Raw genomic sequence first — 26,379 nt, 5'->3', positions numbered from 1 at the left:
TCTGTGGGCTTTTGCATTGGAAGTTCCTTTCATCCAGCTAGCCACAAAAGCACGGCACCCTCTACAGGGCATCTGGGACCCGTGTGAACAGGGCAAGCAGCTGTGTATCTCCTTAACCAATCAGATTGAGGTACTGTTAATGAACAGTGCCGTGTCTGAACCAGGAAGTTCAAGTTACAATAGTGAATTCAATGTCAAATCAGGTAGAGAAAGCGAAATAAAGAGAGGGAAAGAAAGATTGGATTAAGAGAGAGAGAAAAAAGAGACAGAAAGAAAAAATAAAAACATAACTCTCCAACAATAATTAAAGTCTGAAGGAATAAGACTCCACACTTGTAAAAGTTCATTTTCAGTGCCAGAGAGGTTGTTTGGCAGTAATTAACAATTATCACACCATTAAAAGGGTATTTAAACTGGACATGGACAAGCCCTACCTTGTTTTGGTGTGTTTAGTTCGTATCTATGAAGTAAGTACAGGAACTTCAATACATTTGAATGGAGAGCCAGACAGCGAACTGCAGTTTTCAGGAAGCTTTTGGAGGAGCAGGGCATCTCCAGATGGCAACTTCCTGATTTCCGTGTTTAACTGTGCATGTGCAGTCGCCGGAAGTTGCTGTCCGATTTCCATGTAAATAACGGTGAGTGCTGTTACCCTCATCATTATTTCTACCGCAAAATCTGGCCTGTGTTTGAGCCACAGGTGCTTTAAAAAGCCCCACAGAATGATTTGTTCTGTTTATGTCTAACAGAGGTCAGTTTAGACCCTAAATCAGCTGAAACACAATACCATATATGGCAATAAAAATGGAATGTACCAAATCAGCGCTGACTTAAATGGTAACTTTCATTCCAGAGATGCCTTTAGATACTGGTGTACTGATGATGGAATTCCCCTCTCCTCTTCATCGTGCCATGCACCATCTATTCTAGTTGCAGTTTCAATTAACAGAGTACTGTTTTGTTTTTTATATCCTCTGACGTGAGTGTGCATATGATGTCTGACATCGACAGGTGAGAGCCAGCAGTTCCACTCAGTCGTGCCTGTGCAGATTCACTTAATGAGGTTGGGCTACGGGAAGGTCTCAGTCTGAACCTGGCACAAAGTGGGTTCAGCCCAATTTGGCTGAGCATTCAACCTCCCTCATTATTCCCAGAAATAAGAAGCTTTGCAAAGCAGCTTAGCGCCAATGTCTCGAGTAAGTGGTGCTCTGGTCATGCTTTTAATAAAAACAGCCCAAAATACAGCATAAAGTGCAAGCACACACCGATATATCCTGTCACATGCCAAAGTCACTTTCAACTCTGCTATTTGACAGAACATGTGGTCTGTATCATACAGTATGACTGCACTGTTGAATTTGTGATTGGCTATCTGGCTAAGGCTGAATTGTATAATATTTTTTGTTTACTTGCATTTCCCTCTCAATTTGTTTGTGTTACTTTTTCTATTTCCTTTAGGTGCATCCTCCTACACCATTTCCTGATCAGGAGATTGGCTCCCAGCTCTTTGCTTCCCTTTATGACATATATATCACAATGTACACGCCTAAAGATTCTCCCGTGTGTGCGTGGGTGTGTGTGCATGGGGGTGTAGCGAAAGTAAAGGTGGGTCCCTTACAGGCTGAGACAGGAGAAATTATAATGGGGAATAAAGAACTGGCAGAGAAATTAAACAAATACTTTGGCCAAGAATTTAATTCTTGAGGCGGGATGGGGGCGGGTCAGCTGGTTCTGCTCTGCAGACGTGACTTTCCCTTGATTGGCCTTGTTAAGCCCACCCGCTTTCCGGCCAATTAACAGGAAGCGGGTCTAATGACGTCATTTGATGACGCATCATCTTCCGTTTTCCTCAAAAGGACCACGCACAATTTTATTTTGACAGTTGATCTGTCAGTGTTTGACAGCATTGAGGTGCTGCTTATGGAGGGAGCCACAGCACGCAGGGAGGTTCTCTTCCCTTCCAAGGGTAGAAGAGACCTCCCCAGGCCACCAATGTACCTTGAACCTCCACCCAACCCTCTCTATCTACTTTATCACTTCCCCATCTCACTAGCCACCCCTCACACTCGCCCTCATCCTACTGCAAGCATACCAACTAACAACACACAAGGGTAGGCACTTAAGTGGTTCAGCTAATGGCCATGTGAAGTTTCTGGTAATGTGTTGTCATACAGAGTAATATCTTTTTCCAAAAGCGCCCCTTATTGGACAGATCTGAACGCACATTGAGAAGTGTCTTAATGAGTTCCAGTGATTGTTCAGTCAAAACTCCCCCCACCCCCCCGCTAAAATGATGTATGTGCATGGAATGGCTTGGACATTAAAGGGATGCTTCATGGTGCTGGTGTGGGATGGTGTCAACCTGGCGCATCATGCGGCAGCCAGGGATTACAGCATCAATAAATCCCCTGGACCTGATGGCCTACATCATAGGGCCTTGAGAGAAGTGGCGGTAGGGATTATGGATGCATTGGTGATTATTTTCCAGAACTCCCTGGACTCAGGAAAGGTCCCGGCAGATTGGAAAACTGCTAATGTAACACCCTTATTTAAGAAGGGAAGTAGACAAAAAGCTGGAAACTATAGACCAGTTAGCCTAACATCTGTGGTTGGCAAAATGTTAGAGTCCATTATTAAGGAAACAGTAACAGAGCATTTGGATAAACATAATTTAACAGGACAGAGTCAGCATGGTTTTATGAAGGGGAAGTCATGTTTGACAAATTTGCTCGAATTCTTTGAGGATGTAACATACAGGGTGGATAAAGGGGAACCAGTGGATGTAGTATATTTGGACTTCCAAAAGGCATTTGACAAGGTTCCACACAAAAGATTACTGATCAAGATAAGAAATCACGGGATTGGGGGTAATATACTGGCATGGGTGGAAGATTGGCTATCTAACAGAAAACAAAGAGTTGGGATAAATGGTTCATTCTCGGACTGGCAATCAGTAACTAGTGGTGTTCCGCAGGGGTCAGTGCTGGGACCCCAACTCTTTACAATCTATATTAACGATTTGGAGGAAGGGACCGAGTGCAACATATCCAAGTTTGCCGACGATACAAAGATGGGAGGGAAAGCAGTGAGTGAGGAGGACATAAAAAACCTGCAAAAGGACATAGACAGGCTAAGTGAGTGGGCAGAGATTTGGCAGATGCAATATAATGTTGGAAAGTGTGAGGTTATGCACTTTGGCAGAAAAAATCAAAGAGCAAGTTATTATCTAAATGGAGAGAAACTGCAAAGTGCTACAGTACAAAGGGACCTGGGGGTCCTGGTGCATGAAACACAAAAAGTTAGTATGCAGGTGCAGCAGGTGATCAGGAAGGCCAATGGAATCTTGGCTTTTATTGCAAGGGGGATGGAGTATAAAAACAGGGAAGTCTTGCTGCAGTTATACAGGGTATTGGTGAGGCCACACCTGGAATACTGCGTGCAGTTTTGGTTTCCATATTTAAGAAAAGATATACTTGCTCTCGAGGCGGTTCAGAGAAGGTTCACTCAGTTGATTCCGGAGATGAGGGGGTTGACGTATGAGGAAAGGTTGAGTAGGTTGGGACTCTACTCATTGGAGTTCAGAAGAATGAGAGGCGATCTTATCGAAACATATAAGATTGTGAGGGGGCTTGATCGGGTGGATGCAGGGAGGATGTTTCCACTGATGGGTGAGACTAGAACTAGGGGGCATAATCTTAGAATAAGGGGCTGCCTTTTCAAAACTGAGATGAGGAGAAACTTCTTCACTCAGAGGGTAGTAAATCTATGGAATTTGCTACCCCAGAGAGCTGTGGAAGCTGCAACATTAAATAAATTTAAAATGGAGATAGACAGTTTCCTAGAAGATAAGGGAATTAGGGGTTATGGGGAGAGGGCAGGGAAGTGGACGTGAGTCTAGATTCGGATCAGCCATGATTCTATTGAATGGCGGAGCAGGCCCGAGGGGCCGTATGGCCTACTCCTGCTCCTACTTCTTATGTTCTTATGTTCTTGAAGAAAGTCTGGCCATGGTGATGCCATCACTGGCCTCCTGGCCAGCAATTTTTTCCGGGGCTGATGCCCTGTGTCCAGTGCAGCATCAGGTGGGTGAGGAGGAGGTTGGCGCTCCTGGCGCTGGTGCTACTTTTGTGGCTGGTTGTGGTGCTGCCGCGGCTGCTCTTCCTCCGAATCTGACGACCAGGATGAGAGGATGTAAATGGTTCCCATCCCGTAGCTATAGATTTCAGTTGAGGCAAGAAGCTTGCCAGCGCACACTCAAAGGGGCCTGAAATTATTCCAATCAGGTCACACTGTAGATGGGTGTCAGCTTCAACAGTCACAAGGTCAGTAGATTTGCAAATTCTTATCCCAAACCTCCAACAACAAAGTAGCTGCATTTGAACGTCAGCCATGTTACAGGAGCGCTTTTAAAGTGCTGCACCAAAGAGTACAAATCATGTCCTCCAGCAACTCGTCTCTTTGCAGCTGGCCTGTTTCTGACAAGACGGGAAACAGAAGCCAGAACCATGAAAATGGGAAACCACTATAAAAATAGGATTAGCAAGGCAGTTAACAGGCTGTTAACTGACATAACTATCTGTCCCACCGGTTCCAGTCGGGTCAGCTTGGGAGTGCTGACCCAAAACTCACGAAAATTGCGTGGGGGCAGGATGGAGGCGGGTTGGCAGTCTGAAGCCATTTTTTCCGATTTTCGCTGCCTACCCGCCTCCAAACCCGCCTCCTCAGGGCTATTAAAGTTGAGCCCAGAGTGTCTGTCTTTATGGGAGAAGATGCAAAAATATTCCCTGAAACAGTGAAGAACCAAGGATCCAGCGAGAATGAGGAACTGAAAGAAATTACTATCAGTAAAAAAAAGTACTGGAGAAATTAATGGGACTGTAAGCCAATAAGTCCCTTGGACCCGATGGCCTACATCCTAGGGTTTTGAAAGAGGTGGCAATAGAGATAGTGGATGCATTGGTTGTTATCTTCAAAAATTCCATAGATTCTAGAATGGTTCTCGTGGATTGGAAGGTAGCAAATGTAACCCCACTATTTAAGAAAGGAGGGAGATAGAAAATGAGGAACTACAGTTAGCCTGACATCAGTAGTAGGGAAAATTAAGGACGTGGTAACAGGGCACTTAGAAAATAATGATAGGATTGGGCAGAGTCAACATGGATTTATGAAAGGGAAATCGTGTTTGACAAATCTGTTTGAGTTTTTTGCGGTTGTAACTAACAGAACATATAAGGGGGAAACCAGTGGATGTGGTGTATTTGGATTTTCAGAAGGCTTTCGATAAGGTGCCACACAAGAGGTTATTAAACAAAATGAGGGCTCATGGTATTGGGGATAATATGCCAGCATGGATTGAGGCTTGGTTAACGGACGGAAAACAGAGAGTAGGAATAAACTAGTCATTTTCGGGTTGGCAGGCTGTAACTAGTGGGATACCACAAGGATCAATGCTTGGGCCTCAGCTATTCACAATCTACATCAAAACTTGGATGAGGGTGTTGTGTCGATACCTTTTTTACACAATTAGAACTCAGAACTCAGAGATTCAAACATGAAGTGCTTTATTCGAAGGGAAAGAGAAGTTCTGGAGAGTTCCGAACAAAGAGAGCTAAAGTTAACCAAGAGAACACCCAACCATTTATCTCCTATGACAGCGTCACCACAGGTGGGATGAGAACACACAATACATAACATATTCCTCCCCTCTTAAATGGAAGATCCACATTATTCCTCAACAGGTAAGTTACTTTCAATGCACTCAACTAACCTAGGGTAGAGGTAGACTGCCTCAACCCCTGACTTTACCCTGGGGTTTATTCTGCCCCAGTCTTGTGGGTAAGTCGCTAAGCCTACAGATCCAAGCGTCTTGGAGGCCGCCGCTCTCTGACAGAATACCGGCAGTCATCGCTGGCTTCCACAGCAGTAGACATTGACACAGGCCTAGATGGAGAAGGTGCCTGTGTCAGTCGAAAGTCAGGAGTTTGCACAGGTGGAACAGTCTCTTTGACTTCCTGTGTTGGAGAAGAGCACTGTGGCAAAGGATGCTGGTTTGCGGTATCATCCGGAAACAGTTCAGGCCAACCAGCCATTGGAGCCTCTGTGGCTGTCTCTGCTCCTAGCAACAGTTGATCTGTGTGTCTTCTCCAGACGACGTCCTCAGCAGTCTCAACCATGTAAGACACAGGGCCCGTCTGCACGATCACCATAGCAGGAACCCATTTCGGTCCAGTGTTGTAGTTTCGAGCTAGGACGTGCTCTCCCGGATGAAACCGTCTCTCCTTGGCTCTTTTCTCTCTCTTTTCAACTTGAGCTTGTTGTTGATGATGGACAACCTGCTCTGCCCTTGGAGATTTGAGTAAGTCAAAACTTGCCTGCAACTGCCTCTTCATCATGAGCGAAGCAGGAGAAGTTTTGGTTGTGGCATGCGGCTCGTTCCTGTAGGACAACAGGAAGCTGTTCAGACGTTGGTGGATTGAGCCCTGACCTTGCGATGCCCTCAAGGCGTGCTTCAAAGTTTGCACGAACCTTTCTGCCTGGCCGTTAGTAGAGGGATGATAGGGCGCAGACCTGATGTGTTGGACACCATTCACATGCAGGAAGGTTGCAAACTCCTGTGATACAAATTGTGGACCGTTGTCACATACGAGTTGTTCCGGTGAGCCATAACGGCTGAACATCTCACCAAGTTTCTCAATTGTTTTCTCTGCCGTGGTAGACCTCATCACAGCGACCTCTGGCCACTTGCTACGAGCGTCCACAACCACCATAAACATCTTCTCTTCGAAAGGACCGACGAAGTCCACATGTACTCGCTGCCACACTTCTGCAGGCCAATCCCAGGGGTGTAGGGTTGCCAGCTGTGGAACATTCTGGACCCTTTGACATGGGGAACATGTTTTGGCTTTCTCCTCAATATTCCCATTGAGACCTGGCCACCAGAAGTAGATTCTTGCCATTTCCTTCATCCGAACCATCCCACTGTGGCCTGTATGAAGTTGTTGCAGTATAGGTTCCCTCAGAGGTGGCGGAATGATGACACGGCATCCCCAAAGAAGACAACCTGCCTGGACGGAGAGCTCATTTCTTTTTGAAACGTAAGGTTTCAAACTAGGAGATTCTCCTATAGTTCTCCCTCGAATGACATCGACCATTAACTCAGACAGGACTGGATCGTTGCTGGTGTACCTTCGCACCTGAACTGCAGTGACAGGTGCTCCCTCCACTTGTCTAAAGTAGAAGATGTCTATCTGACGAGGCTCTGGGGGAGTAACAGGCAAGGGTAGCCTCGAGAGACCGTCTGCGTTGCCGTGCAAGTCTGATTTGCGATATTTGATGTCGTATGTGTGTCCTGACAACAGTAAAGCCCACCTTTGCATCCTGCTTGCAGCGAGAGATGGAATTCCGGTGTGGGGCCCGAAGATTGAAGTCAATGGACGGTGGTCCGTCAGGAGTGTGAACCTTCTCCCAAACAGGTACTGATGAAATTTTCGAATTCCAAAAATGATTCCCAAGGCCTCGCGCTCGATCTGCATATAGTTACTCTCGGCCTTGTTCAAGGTGCGTGATGCGAAGGCGATAGGTTTCTCTTCACCCGAACGCATGATGTGGGATATGACTGCTCCCACACCATATGGTGATGCATCACATGCTAGTTGCACGGGTAGCTTTGGGTCGAAGTGTGTCAGGACCTCCGATTTCAGCAATGCTTTCTTTGCTTGGGCGAAAGCTTCGTTGCACAGTTCAGTCCATTTTCATGTTTTGCCTTGACATAGCAACTGATGTAACGGCTTCAGCAATGTTGCTAATTCTGGAATAAACTTCCCATAGTAGTTAAGTAGCCCCAGAAATGAACGTAACTGGCTCACATTCTGGGGTGCTGGGGCCTCCACGATCGCCTTGACCTTTGACGGCGCCTTATGCAGGCCAGTAGCGTCAATCACATGCCCCAGGTACTCAACTGAAGACTGAAAGAATTCACATTTGTCTTTACGAACTCTGAGTCCGTACTCTTTCAGTCGTTGTAGTGTCGCGTCCAAGTTCAGAAGATGATCCTCCTCATTTGTCCCAGTGACAAGGATGTCGTCCAGGTAGCACTGGACTCCTGGCAGTCCACTGAAAATCTGATCCATTGCCCTTTGGAATAGAGCAGGGGGCCGACGTAATTCCAAACGGAAGGTGGCAGTACCTGTATAGCCCCTTGTGTGTCACAATTGTCAGCAGCTCCTTTGATTTGTCATCGACATGCATTTGTAGATAAGCCTGGCATAAGTCTATTTTGCTGAACTTTTGCCCTCCGGCCAGGCCCGTAAAAAGATCATCAATGAGGGGAAGAGGGTACTGTTCCGCAGACAGCACCGGGTTAATAGTCACTTTTAAATCCCCGCAGATTCGAACAGATCCATCCTTTTTCAGGACAGGAACAATGGGTGTGGCCCATTTGCTCACACTCACAGGCTCCAGGACTCCATTCTCGACTAAGGCCTCCAAGTTAGCCTCAACTTTTGGCCTAATTGCATAGGGTACAGGTCAGGCTTTGTGAAACTTCAGCTTGCTGTCAGGTTTAATGTCCAGTCTCACACTGATCTTTTTCATGCTCCCAAGTTCCCTATTGAAGAGTTCTGCATGTTTGTTTAACACTGCAGTCAGACCTGACTCCCCTTTTGACATCATGCGGACTGCAGGCCAGTCCAGTGTGATTTTCTCTAGCCACACATGTCCCAGTAGCGATGGGTAATTTCCCTTTACCACATATAGTGGCAGTTTCGCAGTCTGTCCGTTCAATTTAACTGTCACCTCAATGGCGCCTCTCATGGCCACAGGTTCACCGGTATACGTCTTTAGCACAATGTTTGTTGGCTGAAGGGTAAGATGCTTTAGCATTTTGTTGTAGACAGTGTCTGAAACAAGGGACATAGCCGCGCCTGTGTCCACCTCCATCCGCACTGATTGTCCCTCCACCAGTGGTGACACCCAGTAGCCATTTGAACCACCTGCAACCGTCAGTATGTGCACCTCTTCCTCCTCAGAGGTGTCGCTCCCCTCTGTTTTGCTTATTCCATCATACTGCACTGAATGAACACTCTTTTTCCTCTCTTGTCCAAATACAGACATTTTGCTTCCATGCTTCCCAGCTCTGTCTGTTCTTTTTTTACCTCTACAGGCGCGTTCAATGTGACCCTTTTTGCCACAATTTCGGCATTCCAGCTCCGTACACCAGCAGTCATTAGCGTGATGGCCCGTTTTCCCACAATTGTAACATTGTGCCGTTCCGCGCACCTTTAGGCTCAGACGACACCTTGTGAACTCTCCCTGTTGAACTCAACTGGTGAGCCTCCTTTTCCGCCATCTCCATGGAGACACTAACTTCAGTGGCCTTTTCAAGAGTAAGGTTGTCCTCAGTAAGAAGGCGCTTCTGTGTGGCTGCACTTTGCAGACCACACACAAGTCTGTCTCTAATGGTGTCATTCAGCACCTCCTTGAACTGGCAGTGTTCTGACAACCTTTCTAAAGCAGCAATAAACATCGTCACTGATTCCCCCTCCTCTTGATTCCGTTTGTGAAATCTAAATCTCTCAGCAATAACCAGAGGTTTTGGTGAAAAATGTGCTCCAAGAATTTCCACTAGTTGCTTATATGTTTTAGTTCCTGGCTTATCTGGCTGCACAAGGCTGCGAAGTAAATTGAATGTCTTCGGCCCCATTACACTCAAAAAGGTAGGCACAACCTTTTCGTTTGCCACCGCATTCGCCAAGACAAAATAGTCAAAATGTTCCGTATAAGCGCTCCATTGCTCCACATTTTCATCAAAATCCCCGATGTTTCCTAATATAGTAGCCATCTCACGTTTCAAATTTAAATTTCTGTTTACTCACTGCACCCGTAACGTACGCAGATTCATCCGCTCCTCGTCGCCACTTTGTTGTGTCGGTACCTTTATTACCTAGACACAATTAGAACTCAGAACTCAGAGATTCAAGCATGAAGTGCTTTATTCGAAGGGAAAGGGAAGTTCTGGAGAGTTCCGAACAAAGAGAGCTAAACTTAACCAAGAGAACACCCAACCATTTATCTCCTGTGACAGTGCCACCACAGGTGGGAGGAGAACACACAATACATAACAGAGGGGACCAAATGTAAAATATCAAAGTTTGTTGTTACCCTCACCATTATTTCTATCGCAAAATCTAGCCTGTGTTTGAGCCATAGGTGCTTTAAAAAGCCTCACAGAATGATTTGTTCTGTTTATGTCTAACAGAGGTCAGTTTAGACCCTAAATCAGCTGAAACACAATACCATATATGGCAATAAAAATGGAATGTACCAGATCAGCGCTGACTTAAATGGTAACTTTCATTCCAGAGATGCCTTTAGATACTGGTGCACTGATGATGGAATTCCCCTCTCCTCTTCATCGTGCCATGCACCATCTATTCTAGTTGCAGTTTCAATTAACAGAGTACTGTTTTGTTTTTTACATCCTCTGACGTGAGTGTGCTTATGATGTCTGACATCGACAGGTGAGTGCCAGCAATTCCACTCAGCCGTGCCTGTGCAGATTCACTTAATGAGGTTGGGTTACGGAAAGGTCTCAGTCTGAACCTGGCACAAAGTGGGTTCAACCCAACTTGGCTGAGCATTCAACCTCCCTCATTATTCCTAGAAATAAGAAGCTTTGCAAAGCAGTTTAGCGCCAACGTCTTGAGTAAGTGGTGCTCCGGTCATGCTTTTAATAAAAACAGCCCAAAATACAGCATAAAGTGCAAGCACACACCGATATATCCTGTCACATGTCAGAGTCACTTTCAACTCTGCTATTTGACAGAACACGTGGTCTGTATCATACAGTATGACTGCACTGTTGAATTTGTGATTGGCTATCTGGCTAAGGCTGAATTAGAACATAAGAACATAAGAACATAAGAAATAGAAACAGGAGTAGGCCAATCGGCCCCTCGAGCCTGCTCCACCATTGAATAAGATCATGGCTGATCTGATCCTAACCTCAAATCTTCTATCACTCTGCATCCACCCGAACCCATGTGATCTCCCGGGAGAGGCGAAAAACCAGATAAAGACCCAATGGCCAATTTGGGAGAAAAAAATCTGGGAAATTCCTCTCCGACCCATCTAGGCGATCGAAATTCTTCCAGGAGATCACTCTGTCCCTATATTTTCTACAGTACTTACCTTCTGTAAAGGCGATCTCCACCCCAGCCAGGAACAGGAATAAAACCATCTCCTGAAATCTAACACAGAATTAGAACACAGTAGGAGCAGAACCAGGCTACACGGCCCCTGGGCCCACTCCACTACCCACAGGGCCATGACCATTCCGAACCTAGACTCATGTCCAATTTCCTGCCCGCTCCCCGTAACCCTTAATTCCCTTTACTTCTAGGAAACTATCTATTTCTGTTTTAAATTTATTTAATGATGTAGCTTCCACAGCTTTCTGGGGCAGCAAATTCCACAAACCTACCACCCTCTGAGTGAAGAAGTTTCTCCTCATCTCAGTTTTGAAAGAGCAGCCCCTTATTTTAAGATTATGCCCCCTAGTTCTAGTTTCACCCATCATTGGGAACATCCTCACCGCATCCACCCGGTCAAGCCCCTTCACAATCTTATATGTTTCAATAAGATCGCCTCTCATTCTTCTGAACTCCAATGAGTAGAGTCTCAATCTACTCAACCTCTCCTCATATGACCACCCCTTCATCCCCGGGATTAACCGAGTGAACCTTCTTTGTACTGACTCGAGAGCAAGTATGTCTTTTCTTAAGTATGGACACCAAAACTGTATGCAGTATTCCAGGTGCGGTCTCACCAATACCTTGTACAACTGCAGCAATACCTCCCTGTTTTTATATTCCATCCCCCTAGCAATAAAAGCCAACATTCCATTGGCCTTCTTGATCACTTGCTGCACCTGCATACTAACTTTTTGAGTTTCGTGCACCAGGACCCCCAGATCCCTTTGTACTACAGTACTTTCCAGTTTCTTGCCTTTAAGATAATAACTTGCTCTATGATTTTTCCTGCCAAAGTGCATAACCTCACACTTTCCAGTATTGTATTCCATCTGCCAAATCTCTGCCCACTTACTTAGCCTGTCTATGTCCCTTTGCAGGTTTTTTATGTCCTCCTCACTCACTACTTTATTTTTTGTTTACTTGCATTTCCCACTCAATTTGTTTGTGTTACTTTTTCTATTTCCTTTAGGTGCATCCTCCTACACCATTTCCTGATTGCGAGGTTGGCTCCCAGCTCTTTGCTTCCCTTTATGACATATATCACAATGTACACGCCTAAAGATTCTCCCGTGTGTGCGTGTGTGTGTGTGTGTGTGCACAGGGGTGTAGCGAAAGTAAAGTTGGTTCCCTTACAGGCTGAGACAGGAGAAATTATAACGGGGAATAAAGAAATGGCAGAGAAATTAAACAAATACTTTGGCCAAGAATTTAATTCTGGAGGCGGGATGGGGCAGGTCAGCTGGTTTCCGTGTTCCGGTCCCACCTCCAGCTGCCTCCGCTCTGCAGACGTGATTTTCCCTTGATTGGCCTTGTTAAGCCTGCCTGCTTACCGGCCAATTATCAGGAAGCGGGTCTAATGACGTTATTTGATGACGCGTCCTCTGCCGGTTTTCTCAAAGGGCCCATGCACAATTTTATTTTGACAGGTGATCTCTCAGTGTTTGACAGCTGATCTGTCAGTGTTTGACAGCATTGAGGTGCTGCAAACACTGACAATCACTGCACAAAGGTGAACACTTTCACCCAGGCTCTCCAATGACTCCCTTCATATGCTTATGGAGGGAGCCACAGCACGCAGGGAGGTTCTCTTCCCTTCCAAGGGCAGAAGAAACCTCCCCAGGACACCAACGTACCTTGAACCTCCACCCAACCCTCTCTATCTACTTTATCACTTCCCCATCTCACTAGCCACCCCTCACACTTACCCTCATCTTACTGCAAACATACCAACTAACAACACACAAGTGTAGGCACTTGAGAGGTTCAGCCAATGCCTATGTGAAGTTTCTGGTAATGTGTTGTCATACAGAGTAATATCTTTTTCCAAAAGCGCCCCTTATTGGACAGATCTGAACGCACATTGAGAAGTGTCTTACTGAGTTCCATTGATTGTTCAGTCATAACTCCCCCCCCCCACCACCCGCTTAAAATGATGTGTGTGCGTGGAATGGCTTGGATGTTAATGGGATGCTTCATGGTGCTGGTGTCAACCTGGCGCATCATGTGGCAGCCAGGGTTTACAGCATCAAGTGAAGAAAGTCTGGCCATGGTGATGCCATCGCTGGCCTCCCGGCCAGCAATTTTGTCTGGGGCTGATGCCCTGTGTCCAGTGCAGCATCAGGTGGCTGAGGAGGAGGTTGGCGCTCCTGGTGCTGGTGCTACTTTTGTGGCTGGTTGCGGTGCTGCCGCGGCTGTTCTTCCTCTGAATCTGATGACCAGGATGAGAGGATGTAAATGGTTCCCATCCCGTTGTTATAGATTTCAGTTGAGGCAAGAATCTTGCCAGCGCACACTCAAAGTGGCCTGAAATTATTCCAATCAGGTAACACTGCAGATGGGTGTCAGCTTGAACAGTCACAAGGTCAGTAGATTTGCAAATTCTTATCCCAAACCTCCAACAACAAAGTAGTTGCATTTGAATGTCAGCCATGTTACAGGAGCGCTTTAAAGTGCTGCACCAATGACTACAAATCATGTCCGCCAGCAACTCGTCTCTTTGCAGCTGGCCTATTTCTGACAAGACGGGAAACAGGAGCCAGAAGCACGAAAATGAGAAACCACTATAAAAATAGGATTAGCAAGGCAGTTAACAGGCTGTTAACTGACTTTACTACCTGTCCCACCAGTTCCAGTCGGGTCAGCTTGGGAGTGCTGACCCAAAGCTCACGAAAAGCGCGTGGTGTTGGGATGGAGGCGGGTTGGCAGCTGAAGCCATTTTTTCTGATTTTCGCTGCCAACCCGCCTCCAAACCCGCCTCCTCAGGGCTATTAAAATTGAGCCCAGAGTGTCTGTCTTTATGGAAGAAGACGCAAAAATGTTCCCGTAAACAGTGGAGAACCAAGGATCCAGCGAGAATGAGGAACTGAAAGAAATTGCTATTAGTTAAAAAAAGGACTGGAGAAATGAATGGGACTGAAAGCCAATAAGTCCCCTGGATCTGATGGCCTACATCCTAGGGTTTTGAAAAAGGTGGCTATAGAGATAGTGGAAGCATTGGTTGTCATCTTCCAAAATTCCATAGATTCTAGAATGGTTCTCGTGGATTGGAAGGTAGCAAATGTAACCCCACTATTTAAGAAAGGAGGGAGAGAGAAAATGAGGAACTACAGTTAGCCTGACATCAGTAGTAGGGAAATTTAAGGACGTGGTAACAGGGCACTTAGAAAATAATGATAGGATTGGGCAGAGTCAACATGGATTTATGAAAGGGAAATCGTGTTTGACAAATCTGTTTGAGTTTTTTGAGGTTGTAACTAGCAGAATATATAAGGGGGAACCAGTGGATGTGGTGTACGGGAAACTTTCTGGTATCCGGCACGGACGGGACCGACCTGGTGCCGGTCCATCAACAATGCCGGATAACCGAATGCTATAGTTAAAAGATACGGAGCTCAGAGCTCCGTCTAAAGCAACAAACCCTGTTAGCTTCAAAACAATCGGCACAACTTGCAAGCATCTCTGTAGCTTAGCAACAGCTTCAGCTACACGCTTGCACAGACACAAATGAGTAAAAAAAGTAACTAAAAGTAAAAAAAGTTACCTGAACCGACTCCTGAATTTTGCCGGTGGATAGAACGTTCCGGTTATTTAGTGGCTGGTTAATCGAAAGTTTCCTGTATTTGGATTTTCACAAGGCATTCGATAAGGTGCCACATAAGAGGTTAATAAACAAAATTAGGGCTCATGGGATTGGGGATAATATGCCAGCCTGGATTCAGGATTGGTTAACGGACAGAAAACAGAGAGTAGGAATAAACTAGTCATTTTCGGGTTGGCAGGCTGTAACTAGTGGGGCACCGCAAGGATCAATGCTTGGGCCTCAGCTATTCACAATCTACATCAATGATTTGGATGAGGGGACCAAATATAATATATCCAAATTTGCTGATGATACAAAGCTGGGTGGGAATATAAGTTGTGAGGAGGATGCAAAGGGGCTTCAAGGGTATATAGACAGTGTAAGTGAGTGGGCAAAAACATGGCAAATGGAATATAATGTGGAGAAATGTGAAGTTATCCACTTTGGCAGGAAAAATAGAAAAGCAGAGTATTTTTTAAATGGTGAGTGATTGGGAAATGTTGGTGTTCAGAGGGACCTGGGTGTCCTTGTACACGAATCATTGAAAGTTAACATGCAGTTACAGCAAGCAATTAGCAAATAGGAAAGCAAATGGTATGTTGGCCTTTTAACAAGAGCATTTGAGTATAATTCTTTCTTTCTTTCTTTAAGAGTTAAGGCTTCTTACTGCAATTATATAGGGCCCTGGTGAGACCACACCTGGAGTATTGTGTATAGTTTTGGTCTCCTTATCTAAGGAAGGATATACTTGCCATAGAGGGAGTGCAACGAAGGTTCACCAGACTAATTCCTGGGATGGGGGGCTTGTCCTATGAGGAGAGATTGAGTAGACTAGGCTTATATTCTCTAGAGTTTAGAAGAATGAGAGGTGATCTCATTGAAACATATAAAATTCTTACAGGGCTTGACAGGGTAGCTACAGGGAGGATGTTTCCCCTGGCTGGGGAGTCTAGAACCAGGGGTCACAGTCTCAGAATAAGGAGTTAGCCATTTATGACTGAGATGAGGAGAAATTTCTTCACTCAGAGGGTGGTGAATCTTTGGAATTCTCTACCCCAGAGGGCTCTGGAGGCTCAGTCATTGAGTATATTCAAGACAGAGATCGATAGAATTTTGGATATTAAGGGAATCAAGGGATATGGGGATAGAGCAGAAAAGTGGAGTTGAGGTAGAAGATCAGCCATGATCTTATTGAATGGTGGAGCTGGCTCGAGGGGCTGAATGGCCTACTCCTGCTCCTATTTCTTATGTTCTTATATGTGGGTGTGTGGAGGGCTATGCACGTGGGGTGTGCGAGAATGGGGTGTGCGTGAGGAGTGTTTGTTTTCCGAGGGTGTGCGCGTGGGGTGTGTGCGTGTCTGAGTATGTGCGCGTGGGTATGTCCTTGCGGGTGTGTGTGGGTGTGTGTGTGGGGTTTGAACTAATTACATACTCATATCCTTTGGTTATTTTACATTAGGCATGTTTCCATTCTCTCTCTCACAGATTTAAAGCAGATCTCAGAGGTGATCGACCCCTGAAAGCATACGCACCTCGCTCTATCTTAGATTTACAGATTGGGCACAGAGTGAAGGTTATATTGCCAAGTGGCAAAATTGGAGCGGGTGTGCTGAAGTATATGGGCGGATTGCCTGCTGTGCCAGAAATGTGCTTCGGAGTGGAACTGGATTTTCCTGAAAATGGCCTACGCAATGGAGTGTTCGCTGGGTACTGTTACTTCCACTGGTGAGTAAATCAGTACGAGAGCTATGTAAATGTGGAAACATTTGCTCATTTGGGTTACTCTTGTCTTCCGACTCGGTTTGTTTTGATAAATGTGTCTGTAAATTCCAGGTTTATTTCTCAGCATAATCCATCCCTGTTGTAGTCGTTGGCATCTTAGCTGTGGGATTCAGGGTCCAGAAATGCCGATGGTTTGGCAGAGCATAAGTGCAGAGATTGGGGGCAGGAGAAGAACTTGGAGAGGAGAGAGGTCCCATTGAAGATTTGCTCTAAATTCCCCCAGAAGTGAGATAGCATCCCCACTAGCTAAAGTTCAGCCACATAAATGATAGGTTCAGGCCAGTAGAACATCATCAGGCCTAAATACCATCATTTGCTCCCTACCATCCACCAATCTAATTCATCTCCCTATCCAGCTGAGGAAGGCTGGAACCTTAAAGAGGAATTGCTATGTTTCATTGTGCTGTTCAGTAGAGGCTCAAAACTTTACTTTAGACTGGTCTTTTGCCAGTTTATTCTTTGCTCTTTATTTTTAAGGCTTCATTTGGAAGTCAACCTCGAGATTAGTTTTATTTGGGAAATTTCCTAAACATATACTGCACTATGGGCTTCCCACTGGGGACTCCCCTCGTTGTGATATATGTGTAGGAGGAGGAACAACAGAGAGGCCAGACTAGTAAGGCCGCATTGTCAGAGATCCAGGACCCCCCTGCAGAAAGCCAGCCACCAGGGTGTATGGACCCAGACAAATCATATTGGAATATCTCCCTGGAGTTAGGCGAAAGGAGACTCTGCCTTGTTCACTCTAGAAGCCCTGGAAAGGCTTTGCACCATCCTGCAAGGAGATTTGCAAACTATCTCATTCCAAGGGGCAGCAATCGACTTCTGCCAGGTCTATTCTGCTGTCTATTCTTGCATAAGGCAATTATTTAATGCCTGCATGTCAGGGCAGCCCAGTTAATTACAATTGACATGGGAAGAAGACCTACGACGCCCGACTGTCAACCCATATCATTATGTTAGCAGAAAGAGATTGATGCCTAATTAGTGGATGACTACAGGTACAGTTTCTTGCATGTCAGTGCACAGTATGCAAGGATCTGCCCTGATTCAGTCATCCTTTGGCAGTCCAGTGTCAGAATCAAGCACAAGACACTGACTGGCTTCTCGGAGACGGGGGTTGTCCAATATTACTGAGACTTCTAACATCAGTGAGAAGCTCTGCCAATGAATTGCAGGAATGCTACAATGAGGCTCCCTTCCACACCCTAATTAAAGTTCAACAGATCAGTGGCATGCTGAAGGGAACATTCAGGTGTCCAGAGAGGTCCTTCAATATCCTCCAAACGTTATCTCGTGAGTTGTTGTGTCCTCCGCAGTTTTGCTCCTCAGAAAGCATTGGAAATTGAGATCCCTGAGGGGAGAGATTGAGTCAGAAGTTCAATGCTGAGATAGAGTAACTTGGATGTGGGGAGGACACAGAAGGGTCACAGACAGCTGCTGGGAGACGGTTGGGAGACAAACTCCTCAGAGAGAGTTTCAGTCATGTTTGATCATATTATAACCATAATACATCAATAATAATAAAGATGCTCCACATAATTCAAATGTACAACCCCCTCAGAACACTAAAATTGGAAGTCCAATGGGGGTTCTAAGCCCGTTAACTTCCTTTTCAGTTTCAGTACAAATTTATATGTTCAATAAAAAAAACTATAAACATCATAACAACATGCCTGACAACAAAAATCATATAAGGTTTCTGGAACGTTAAAACACAGGAGCCATTTAGACTCACCACCATTCACTACTCCGTTACCTTTTGATTTTTCCTCAGTTCAATTGCAACATTTCTTCTCGTGACACCTTGAGGGCCTGGGATCTGAGATGTGGATGGATGCCCTATATGACTATGAGCCTCTTGGGACAGAGGTCACCAAGGCTGCAGTGTCTGTCTCCAGTCCTTTACACTATTTCTCCAAGGTTTCCGCTGACCTTCCACCGAAGTTACGGCAGGAGATCAGGAGATGTTCAGGGCCCTGATCTTCTTCTTCACGTATTGTCTTTACTTTGGAATTTTCTTCCGATTCTCTCCTCTTGCCTCCCCTCTTCTGAAGTACAGAAGGGCGGTCCAGACAATGGCGGCCATTTGACACCTCGCCAAAGTGCCATTCTGGACAAGGTGTGCCAGTGCTCACAGCCATTCTCGAACCTGTGCTCACCCCACATCCAGATCCGCACACGCCCAGCAGGGAGTCACCAGATAACAATCAGAATGAGAAACCCTGGACAATTTTTTCACTCCCCCCCAACCCCCCCAACCCCTAGCTGAGGCTGAATGCCGCAACTTCATTGCCATGCCACCTCGCAATTTACTCATCAACTTACGTATGTGTGAGTCCCCATGAACCATTGAGATAACACATGAGAATTAGCATATTGCACATTCTTGACTACCTAGTTCCTGGAACAGTTGAAAGAAACAATTAATCAATCAGATAGTTAGTGTCTAGCCAACTTCTCTTTTGAACCTTACAAACTATGCCCAATAGTTCAGTGCCTGGCTTTGTTACAACTGAACTGTCATAGTTATACATTACATCAAAATCTGATGGAATGTTTGATTCAATGTAATGTTGGGGGCTGACTGCTCAGAATAAACTGATTGTGAGGGTCGAAGTTCACCTTCACCTCTTTCGCTATTTTTCGTTGTTTTTCTTGCACCACTGGGGTCAACCAGCTCCATGGGGAGCTGAATTTGGGCAAGTAGGTCCCACACACCTATGAGGCCGTGACGCTATCTTTGACCAGCCGTTACAAGGTAATTGCCAATTTACACGCAGTGCCAGAGAACAGGCTGTCATTCAGGTGGAACTGCACAATGCTAGAAACCAGAGCCAACAAAAAGTACTGGGCTCATGGAAACATTCCACCCTGTTGCCTCTGGCGGTTTTCTAACTTTTCCATTGTTCTCTGTCCCTTTTCTGCCCACTTTGTGTTGAAGGCACTGACTTAATCTTGGCTACTCTCCGTGAATGCCTGCAGTCCTGGTACCTCGCCCATGTGACTGTTACTCGCATGTGAATCTGTGCATACTATCCTGATAAAGTTAGCCCACTGCTAGTTAAATCAATGATGCACAAATATTTTATGATAACTGTTTGACCCAGGAGGGCATCACACCCTAGCTCAATTTCACTTTTACTTTCACTTGAAGTCCACCAGCTCACATTTTCCGGCAGGAATCCATGGATAGTGATCAGGAGCAGGAATTTTATCCTCTCTAGCCCAGGGGTGTTAGGACCAATTATGGAATCCCAACTATCGTCTCAATTCAGACCAGCCAACTCAGCACAAACTGGGACTGAACTTGGGACCTTCTTACCTATAAGGTTGAATATTACTATGGATGGTATCTTTATTCTCTCTTTTCCTTTGAGTCCTGGCCAATATTTATCCCTCAAACAACATCACTACAAAACAGATTATCTGGTCATTATCTCATTGCTTTTTGTGGAACCTTGCTGTGCTGAAATTAGCTGCTGTATTTCCTACATTACAACAGTGACTACACTTCAAAAGTACTTCACCGGCTGTAAGGCTATTTGAGATGTCCTGAGGTTGTGAAAGGTGCGATATAAATGCAAGTTCTTTCTTTCTCTCTTTTTCTCTTTTCTTTATTTCATTCTTTATTTCTCTCTGACTCTCTCCCCTTCCCTCTCTCCCTCCCTATCCTTCCATTTCCCTAATATCATCCCAGCTACTCTGTCCTATTCTATTTCCCTCTTGCTCATTTACAACGAGTGTGGCTTGTTATATTTCTCCCCTTTTCCTGCTACCACTGTTTTTTTGTTTCCTAGAGTTGCCAGATTTTTGTACATTACAGAACAGGGGGGGTAGAACGGACAGAGCTGAGTGAAGAGCTGCTCTTACTTCCCTCCCTCCCTGCAGTGGTCAAACATTGAAGGAGAAGGCTTATTGTGGGACCATCTATGTTGGACATGCCCTTGGAAAATTAAGACATTTGTTCATTGAAATAATGGAGTCTGGTGCAGTTCCCTATTCAGTCTATGTTTTACAACGGTACAACACAACACAAAGGCAATTTACCTCATAGATCGATCTTACTGAATGAGACCATACCTTAATCACCGTTTTTATAGGATCAATAGAAGTATCTCTCTTTCTCTCACAGGTGGCAGATGGCTAAGCTTAGCTAGTAATTCCTTAGAGCACAAATTTGAAGAGTGGAGGTACAGGTAGACTACCCTTTATCCGGACTTCCGAAAACCGAAACCCTCTAAAAACCGAAGGTTTATTCGGTCAGCGTAAGTCGTGCGCACGACATGACCAGAGTGGCGCACGACTTACAGGCCTAGCCGGATAAGGGATAGTGTAGCATTTTTCCGCACTTCTGAAAACCGAAATCTTTATCCGCACATCCGAAACCAGAAAACCTCTGAAAGCCGAAAGTGGAGCAAAGCATGACTTCTGAAAACCGAAATGCGCACGACCACGACCCCCGCCGACCCCCACCCCCGACCCCCCGGCCGAACCCGACCCCCACCGACCCCCGACCCCCCCGCCGTACCCCACCCCCGCCGAACCCCACCCAATTTCGGATAAGAGATAGTGTACCATCCTTTATCCACACATCCGAAACCAGAAAACCTCTGAAAGCCGAAAGTGGCGCATAGCATGACCCGACGCTGCCGATGCTTGACCCACGCAGGTGTTATGCTGCTCTGTGTGATATTTGCTGCTCTCTTAGATATTTGCTGCTATTTGCTGCTCTCTTAGATATTTGCTGCTCTCTTAGATATTTGCAGCTCTCTTAGATATTTGCAGCTCTCTTAGATAGTTGCTGCTCTCTTAGATATTTGCAGCTCTCTTAGATATTTGCTGCTCTCTTAGATATTTGCTGGCTTTTAACAATTTGTGAAAATGCTAAAAAGAGCTGCAGATACCCCAATGGGTAACAGTGAGAAGCAGAGAAGGAAGCGTCGCTCATTATCGATATCGCAGAAAGTGGAGTTATTGCAGAAGCTTGATCGTGGTGTGTCTGTGCGACATCTTACTGAAGAATATGGTGTGGGAAGTACCACCGTATATGACTTAAAGAAACAGAAAGACAAGTTGTTGAAATTTTACACTGACAGTGATGACCATAAACTAATGAAAATTAGGAAAACATTGCATAGGGCAAAAAATGAAGATCTTGACCGTGTGCTGATTGAGTGGATTCGACAACGCAGAGGTGAACGTGTGCCACTGACTGGTTTGATGGTCATGAAGCAAGCTAGAATATACCATGAAGAACTGAACATTGAAGTTGAGTGTGAATATTCAGAAGGTTGGCTGCATAAATTTAAGAAGCGTCATGGTATAAGATATCTGAAAATCTGTGGTGAAAAAGCTTCTGCTGATCATGAAGCAGCTGAAAATTACATAGATGAGTTTGCAAAAATAATATCGGATGAAAACCTCGGTCCTGAACAAATTTACAATGCTGATGAAACAGCTCTGTTCTGGCGCTACGTTCCTAGAAAAACATTAGCAACGGCTGATGAGAGTGCACCAGCAGGTTTTAAGGATGCTAAGGACAGGTTGACTGTTCTTGGGTGTGCCAATGCTGCAGGCACACACAAGTTAAAGTTGGTAGTGATTGGAAAAAGCCAACATCCGAGATGTTTGAAAGGTGTATGCAATTTACCTGTGCATTATTATGCGAGCAGGAAAGCATGGGTAACCAGAGGAATATTTTCTCACTGGTTCAATAACTTCGTACCAGCGACACGAGCTCATTGCAGGCAAGTTGGACTGGAAGAAAACTGCAAAATTTTATTGTTCCTGGACAACTGCTCCGCACATCCCCCTCCTGAACTTCTTGTGAAAAGTTATGTTTTCGGCATTAACTTTCCCCCTAATGTGACATCTTTAATACAGCCTTGTGACCAAGGAATTTTACGCTCCATAAGACGTTTTTTTGAACTCTATGCTTGATGCAATCAACAGAGGCGAAGGAATCCAAAGCTTCCTGAAAGAATTCAATGTTAAGCATGCCATTTATGCAGTTGCTAATGCTTGGAACGATGTTGACAAACCAACATTAAAAAATGCTTGGCACAGACTTTGGCCTTCAACGATGTTTCATGAAGATGGACCTGCAGATGACGAGTTTGAAGGATTTCCTGTCAGTCAGGAGAAGATGATGATATCAAACCTCCTCACTTACGCCAAAGGTTTATCATCCAAAAGTGTAAATACGTTAGAGGAAGCTGACATCGAAGAAGTGCTGAACATTGACAATGATGCACCTGTTGTGAATTCGTTGAGTGATGGGGAAATTGCTGAAATGGTGTTAAATAAAGACAAGCATGAGGACAGTAGTGATGATGATGATGACATTGTGAACACAGGTGAAAAAATCCCCATAGACGATATGGTGACAATGTGTGATCAGTTAATTGCTGGCCTTGAAAAACGTGCATTTATCAGTGAGCAAGAGATTATGCAAGTTTACTCAATTAAAGAGAGACTGCTTAGACAGAAACCAATGTTAATGAGACAGATGACACTGGAAGAAGTCTTTAAAAAGGCCGTCTGTCGTAGTCATGCTTCATCACTTGAGAATCCTGTTCCTGGCCCATCTTCAGATGTCCAACTCCAACCTGATGACAATGATGACAACATCTTCTCCAAGATCCTCAAGCCAGATGTAATGTACCTTTATTGCATGTTTATGTACAGGTATTTAGCTTAGTTTGTACCTGTACGGCCTAGAAATTGAGTGCCCTTAGCGCCGATTTTGCGGCGCTAGAGGGCCTAGCGCTGCATTTGGCGCCGGCGCCGAAATTGCCTGGGGCCCTTCCGCCGCGGTAGACCGGTAGCGCTGCGCCGGCACCGATGACGTCATCGGTGTGCGCAGCGTCCCGGTTGCCATGCCGACGGGCCCCAGCGCCGAAATTCAGTTGCGGCCGCCTCGCCCGTGACAGCCGCAACTAAGACTCTGGCAACAGAGTCTTACAAGTCTTTGCGCCGGCGCATTAAAGGCCCCGCGGCGGCCGGACGCTTTCCCGCCGGCCGCCTGGCCGCAGCTCCCTCCCCGGACTTCCCCCCCCGCCCCCCCCGGAACAGAAGCAAGCCCGGCACTTGTCCGAGGTGCCGGGCTCATTTTTAAAAAGATTTTCGCGGGCCGCGGCCGGGTGCAGGCAGCTCCTCCTTAAGGGAAGGAGGAGGCCTGCACTTCCCGAGCCTGCCGCACCGCATCGGGTGCCGCAGCGCCGGAATTGCGGCGCGAAACAGCAGTTAGCGCCGATTTACCGCCGCAAAGACCCTTCAGTAGCGCCGGCAGCCGTTTGGGCGCGGCCCTGCTGAATTTTTGGCGCGCGCAGGGGGAGTTAGCGCCGGCACTAACTTCTGGCGCTAAAGCCCTGGCTAAGCCAAAACTCAATTTCTAGGCCTACATGTTTGAAGTTTTACTGAATGTTTTCCTTACAAATAAACTGTACTGCAGTATTTATCCCTGTAACTACAGTATTTATAGTCATTATTTTCGGATAAGGGATAGTGTATCCTTTATCCGCACTCCCGAAAACCGAATTACCTCTGAAAACCGAAGTGTTTTCGCGCACCTTCCGAAAACCGAAATTTTCCTAAAACCGAAACACGGCTGGTCCCGAGGTTTTCGGATAAAGGATAGTCTACCTGTAACAGGTTCAATGGTTGAGAGCACAGACCTACCTTGAGGGGTGAGTGGCAAGGTCACAGTGCTGATGGGAGACAAGGCCCATATTATTGGTATAGGAATCCTGAGGCTGATAGACTAGTAGTTGTGACGTGAGGCTGTCTGATGATTAGTAGTTCAAGGCTTTCAAGCAGGTAGTCAGACTGCTGAGGAACTGGAGGTCAGAGGCTGGGCAGTCTGAAGATCAGAGGCAGTTGGTTGTTGGTGGTCTACAGTTGCAGGAGGTCACAATGGCTCGGGGGTGTTTGGTTGCCAGCAATGGTCCTAGGGGAAACTGGTATGAGGTACTCAGGGCTTTGGACATCTGCGTGATCAGTATCTTCTGTCTTGATCACATGGGATATCTGTTACTTCTTGTAGAGTTTGTCATGCTCTCCTTGGCAATAAACAAGGCCATTAGCCCCCTAGAGACTTCACCCTCTGCTACGCCTTTGAGATCAGGGATGTACGCGACCAATTTATCTGCTCTCGCATGGTTTTCTTCCTAAGTCAGGTCATTGGTGATAGAACTTCCCAAGCACACGTTGGAGAAGGAGTGAGCTGGTGTGAAACGGGCAGTCGCAAATGCAGCAGGAGCAGGGTAAGGGCAGAGGAGATGGTGAGCTTTTAAATTGGACAAGAGGCTGTGAGAGTGAGGATGAAATGACGTCTATGAGGGCAAGCGCTCCAAAACCAGCAGAGGAGCGGAATCTCTGAAGGCAGCATCTCTTTCTCTGCTGTGAGGCTTGTGGCAGTGAAATTTATTTTCAGCTGACGGGTAAGGAACGCTGGCCTAGATAAGGCTTTTAAGCACTGGGACTGTGTTACAATAGGTCGGAGGCCCGTGTGGTCAAGGCCAAGGTGCCCGTTCAAAGGTACCAGTGATCACATGCTTGGGGCAGTAGAGGCAAAGCTAGTTTATATGGAGAGTTTCAGTGAAATGTCTGCTAAAAGCTCAGACAAGTTCTGCAGCAATGACTGGGAAGAGGAGAACAGGCTGCAATGATAGGGTGGTGGTGGATGGGAACAAATGTAAGAGATAACTGCTTTGTGAAGAATGTCCTCACCAGGAGCCATCTTGAGCATCTACTTGCAATTTCAACTGAACTTTTTCCATGGAGAAGCCCATAGTATATTGTATGGAACATGGAAATAGGTCCTTTGGTCCAACAAGTTGGTGTTTACCCTCCACACAAGTAGTAGTCCTAATCCCACGGGCTTGCCCGGTTCCCACGTGGCAGCACGGTGGCATAGTGGTTAGCACTGTTGCCTCACAGCGCCAGGGACCCAGGTTCGAATCTGGCCTCGGGTGACTGTCTGTGTGGAGTTTGCACATTCTCCCCGTGTTTGCGTGGGTTTCCTCCCGGGTGCTCCGGTTTCCTCCCACAGTCCAAAGATGTGCGGGTTAGGTTGATTGGCTATGATAAAAATTGACCCTTAGTGTTAGGGGGATTAAATACGTGGGGTTATGGGGATAGGGTGGGATATGTGTTGGTGTAGGGGTTACGGGGATCGGGTGGGATATGTGTCGGTGCAGGCTTGATGGGCCGAAATGACCTCTATCTGCACTGTGGGGTTTCTGTGATTCTGTGTGATTCTGTGATCCCCTTTTAAAGTAGGGGACCTACAAGAGTAGATCAAGAAGCACCTTTCATTCTGAAGTTTGTCCCAATGCAGGAGAATGAAAGGTTTGTATCTGTCTTTTGCACACAGTGTCAGCCAGAAGCACTCTAAGGCAAGTTTAGCTTTCGACCATCTTGAGCTGACAGCAAGTGTCAATTTGTACCAAATCATGGGCAGCTGTGTGGTATGAATGTGTGTATACATTGGGAACTCCACTGAGTTAACCCAATCCATTTTTATTAAATTTCTTCTGGGAGGCAAAGAGAGGCCACTGAGCTGGATTCAAACTCTGACCTCAGAGGGAACAGTGTTGTTGTAGGAATTGTCGTATTCCTAACAAATAACGGAGGTCGAACTCAGGAGATCAATCAAACAGGTCTTCAATGTAGGATTAGATGAATTTCCCAAAAACAACAAAGATCGATGCAGGAGAGCCATGGAGCAGGTCTTTCCCCAACGGGGATGTCACGAGGACTGAA

General features: G+C 46.0%; 1 protein-coding gene across 1 annotated transcript in view; it reads left to right on the top strand.

The window, feature by feature from the left end:
- The window catches only part of LOC147103105 (uncharacterized), a 108,346-nt gene that overhangs the window by 64,579 nt on the left and 17,388 nt on the right, over nt 1-26,379 (top strand). Inside the window, exon 8 of the mRNA XM_085962420.1 lies at nt 16,315-16,554. Coding sequence (XP_085818546.1) covers nt 16,315-16,554 — 240 coding nt within the window. The remainder of the gene's footprint in view (nt 1-16,314; nt 16,555-26,379) is intronic.

The sequence above is a fragment of the Somniosus microcephalus genome, chromosome 20, assembly GCF_052327205.1.
Source record: "Somniosus microcephalus isolate GS21.2 chromosome 20, FLI_Smic_1.0, whole genome shotgun sequence".
Lineage (NCBI taxonomy): Eukaryota > Metazoa > Chordata > Chondrichthyes > Squaliformes > Somniosidae > Somniosus > Somniosus microcephalus.
This window is presented reverse-complemented; position numbering and strand designations above follow the sequence as displayed.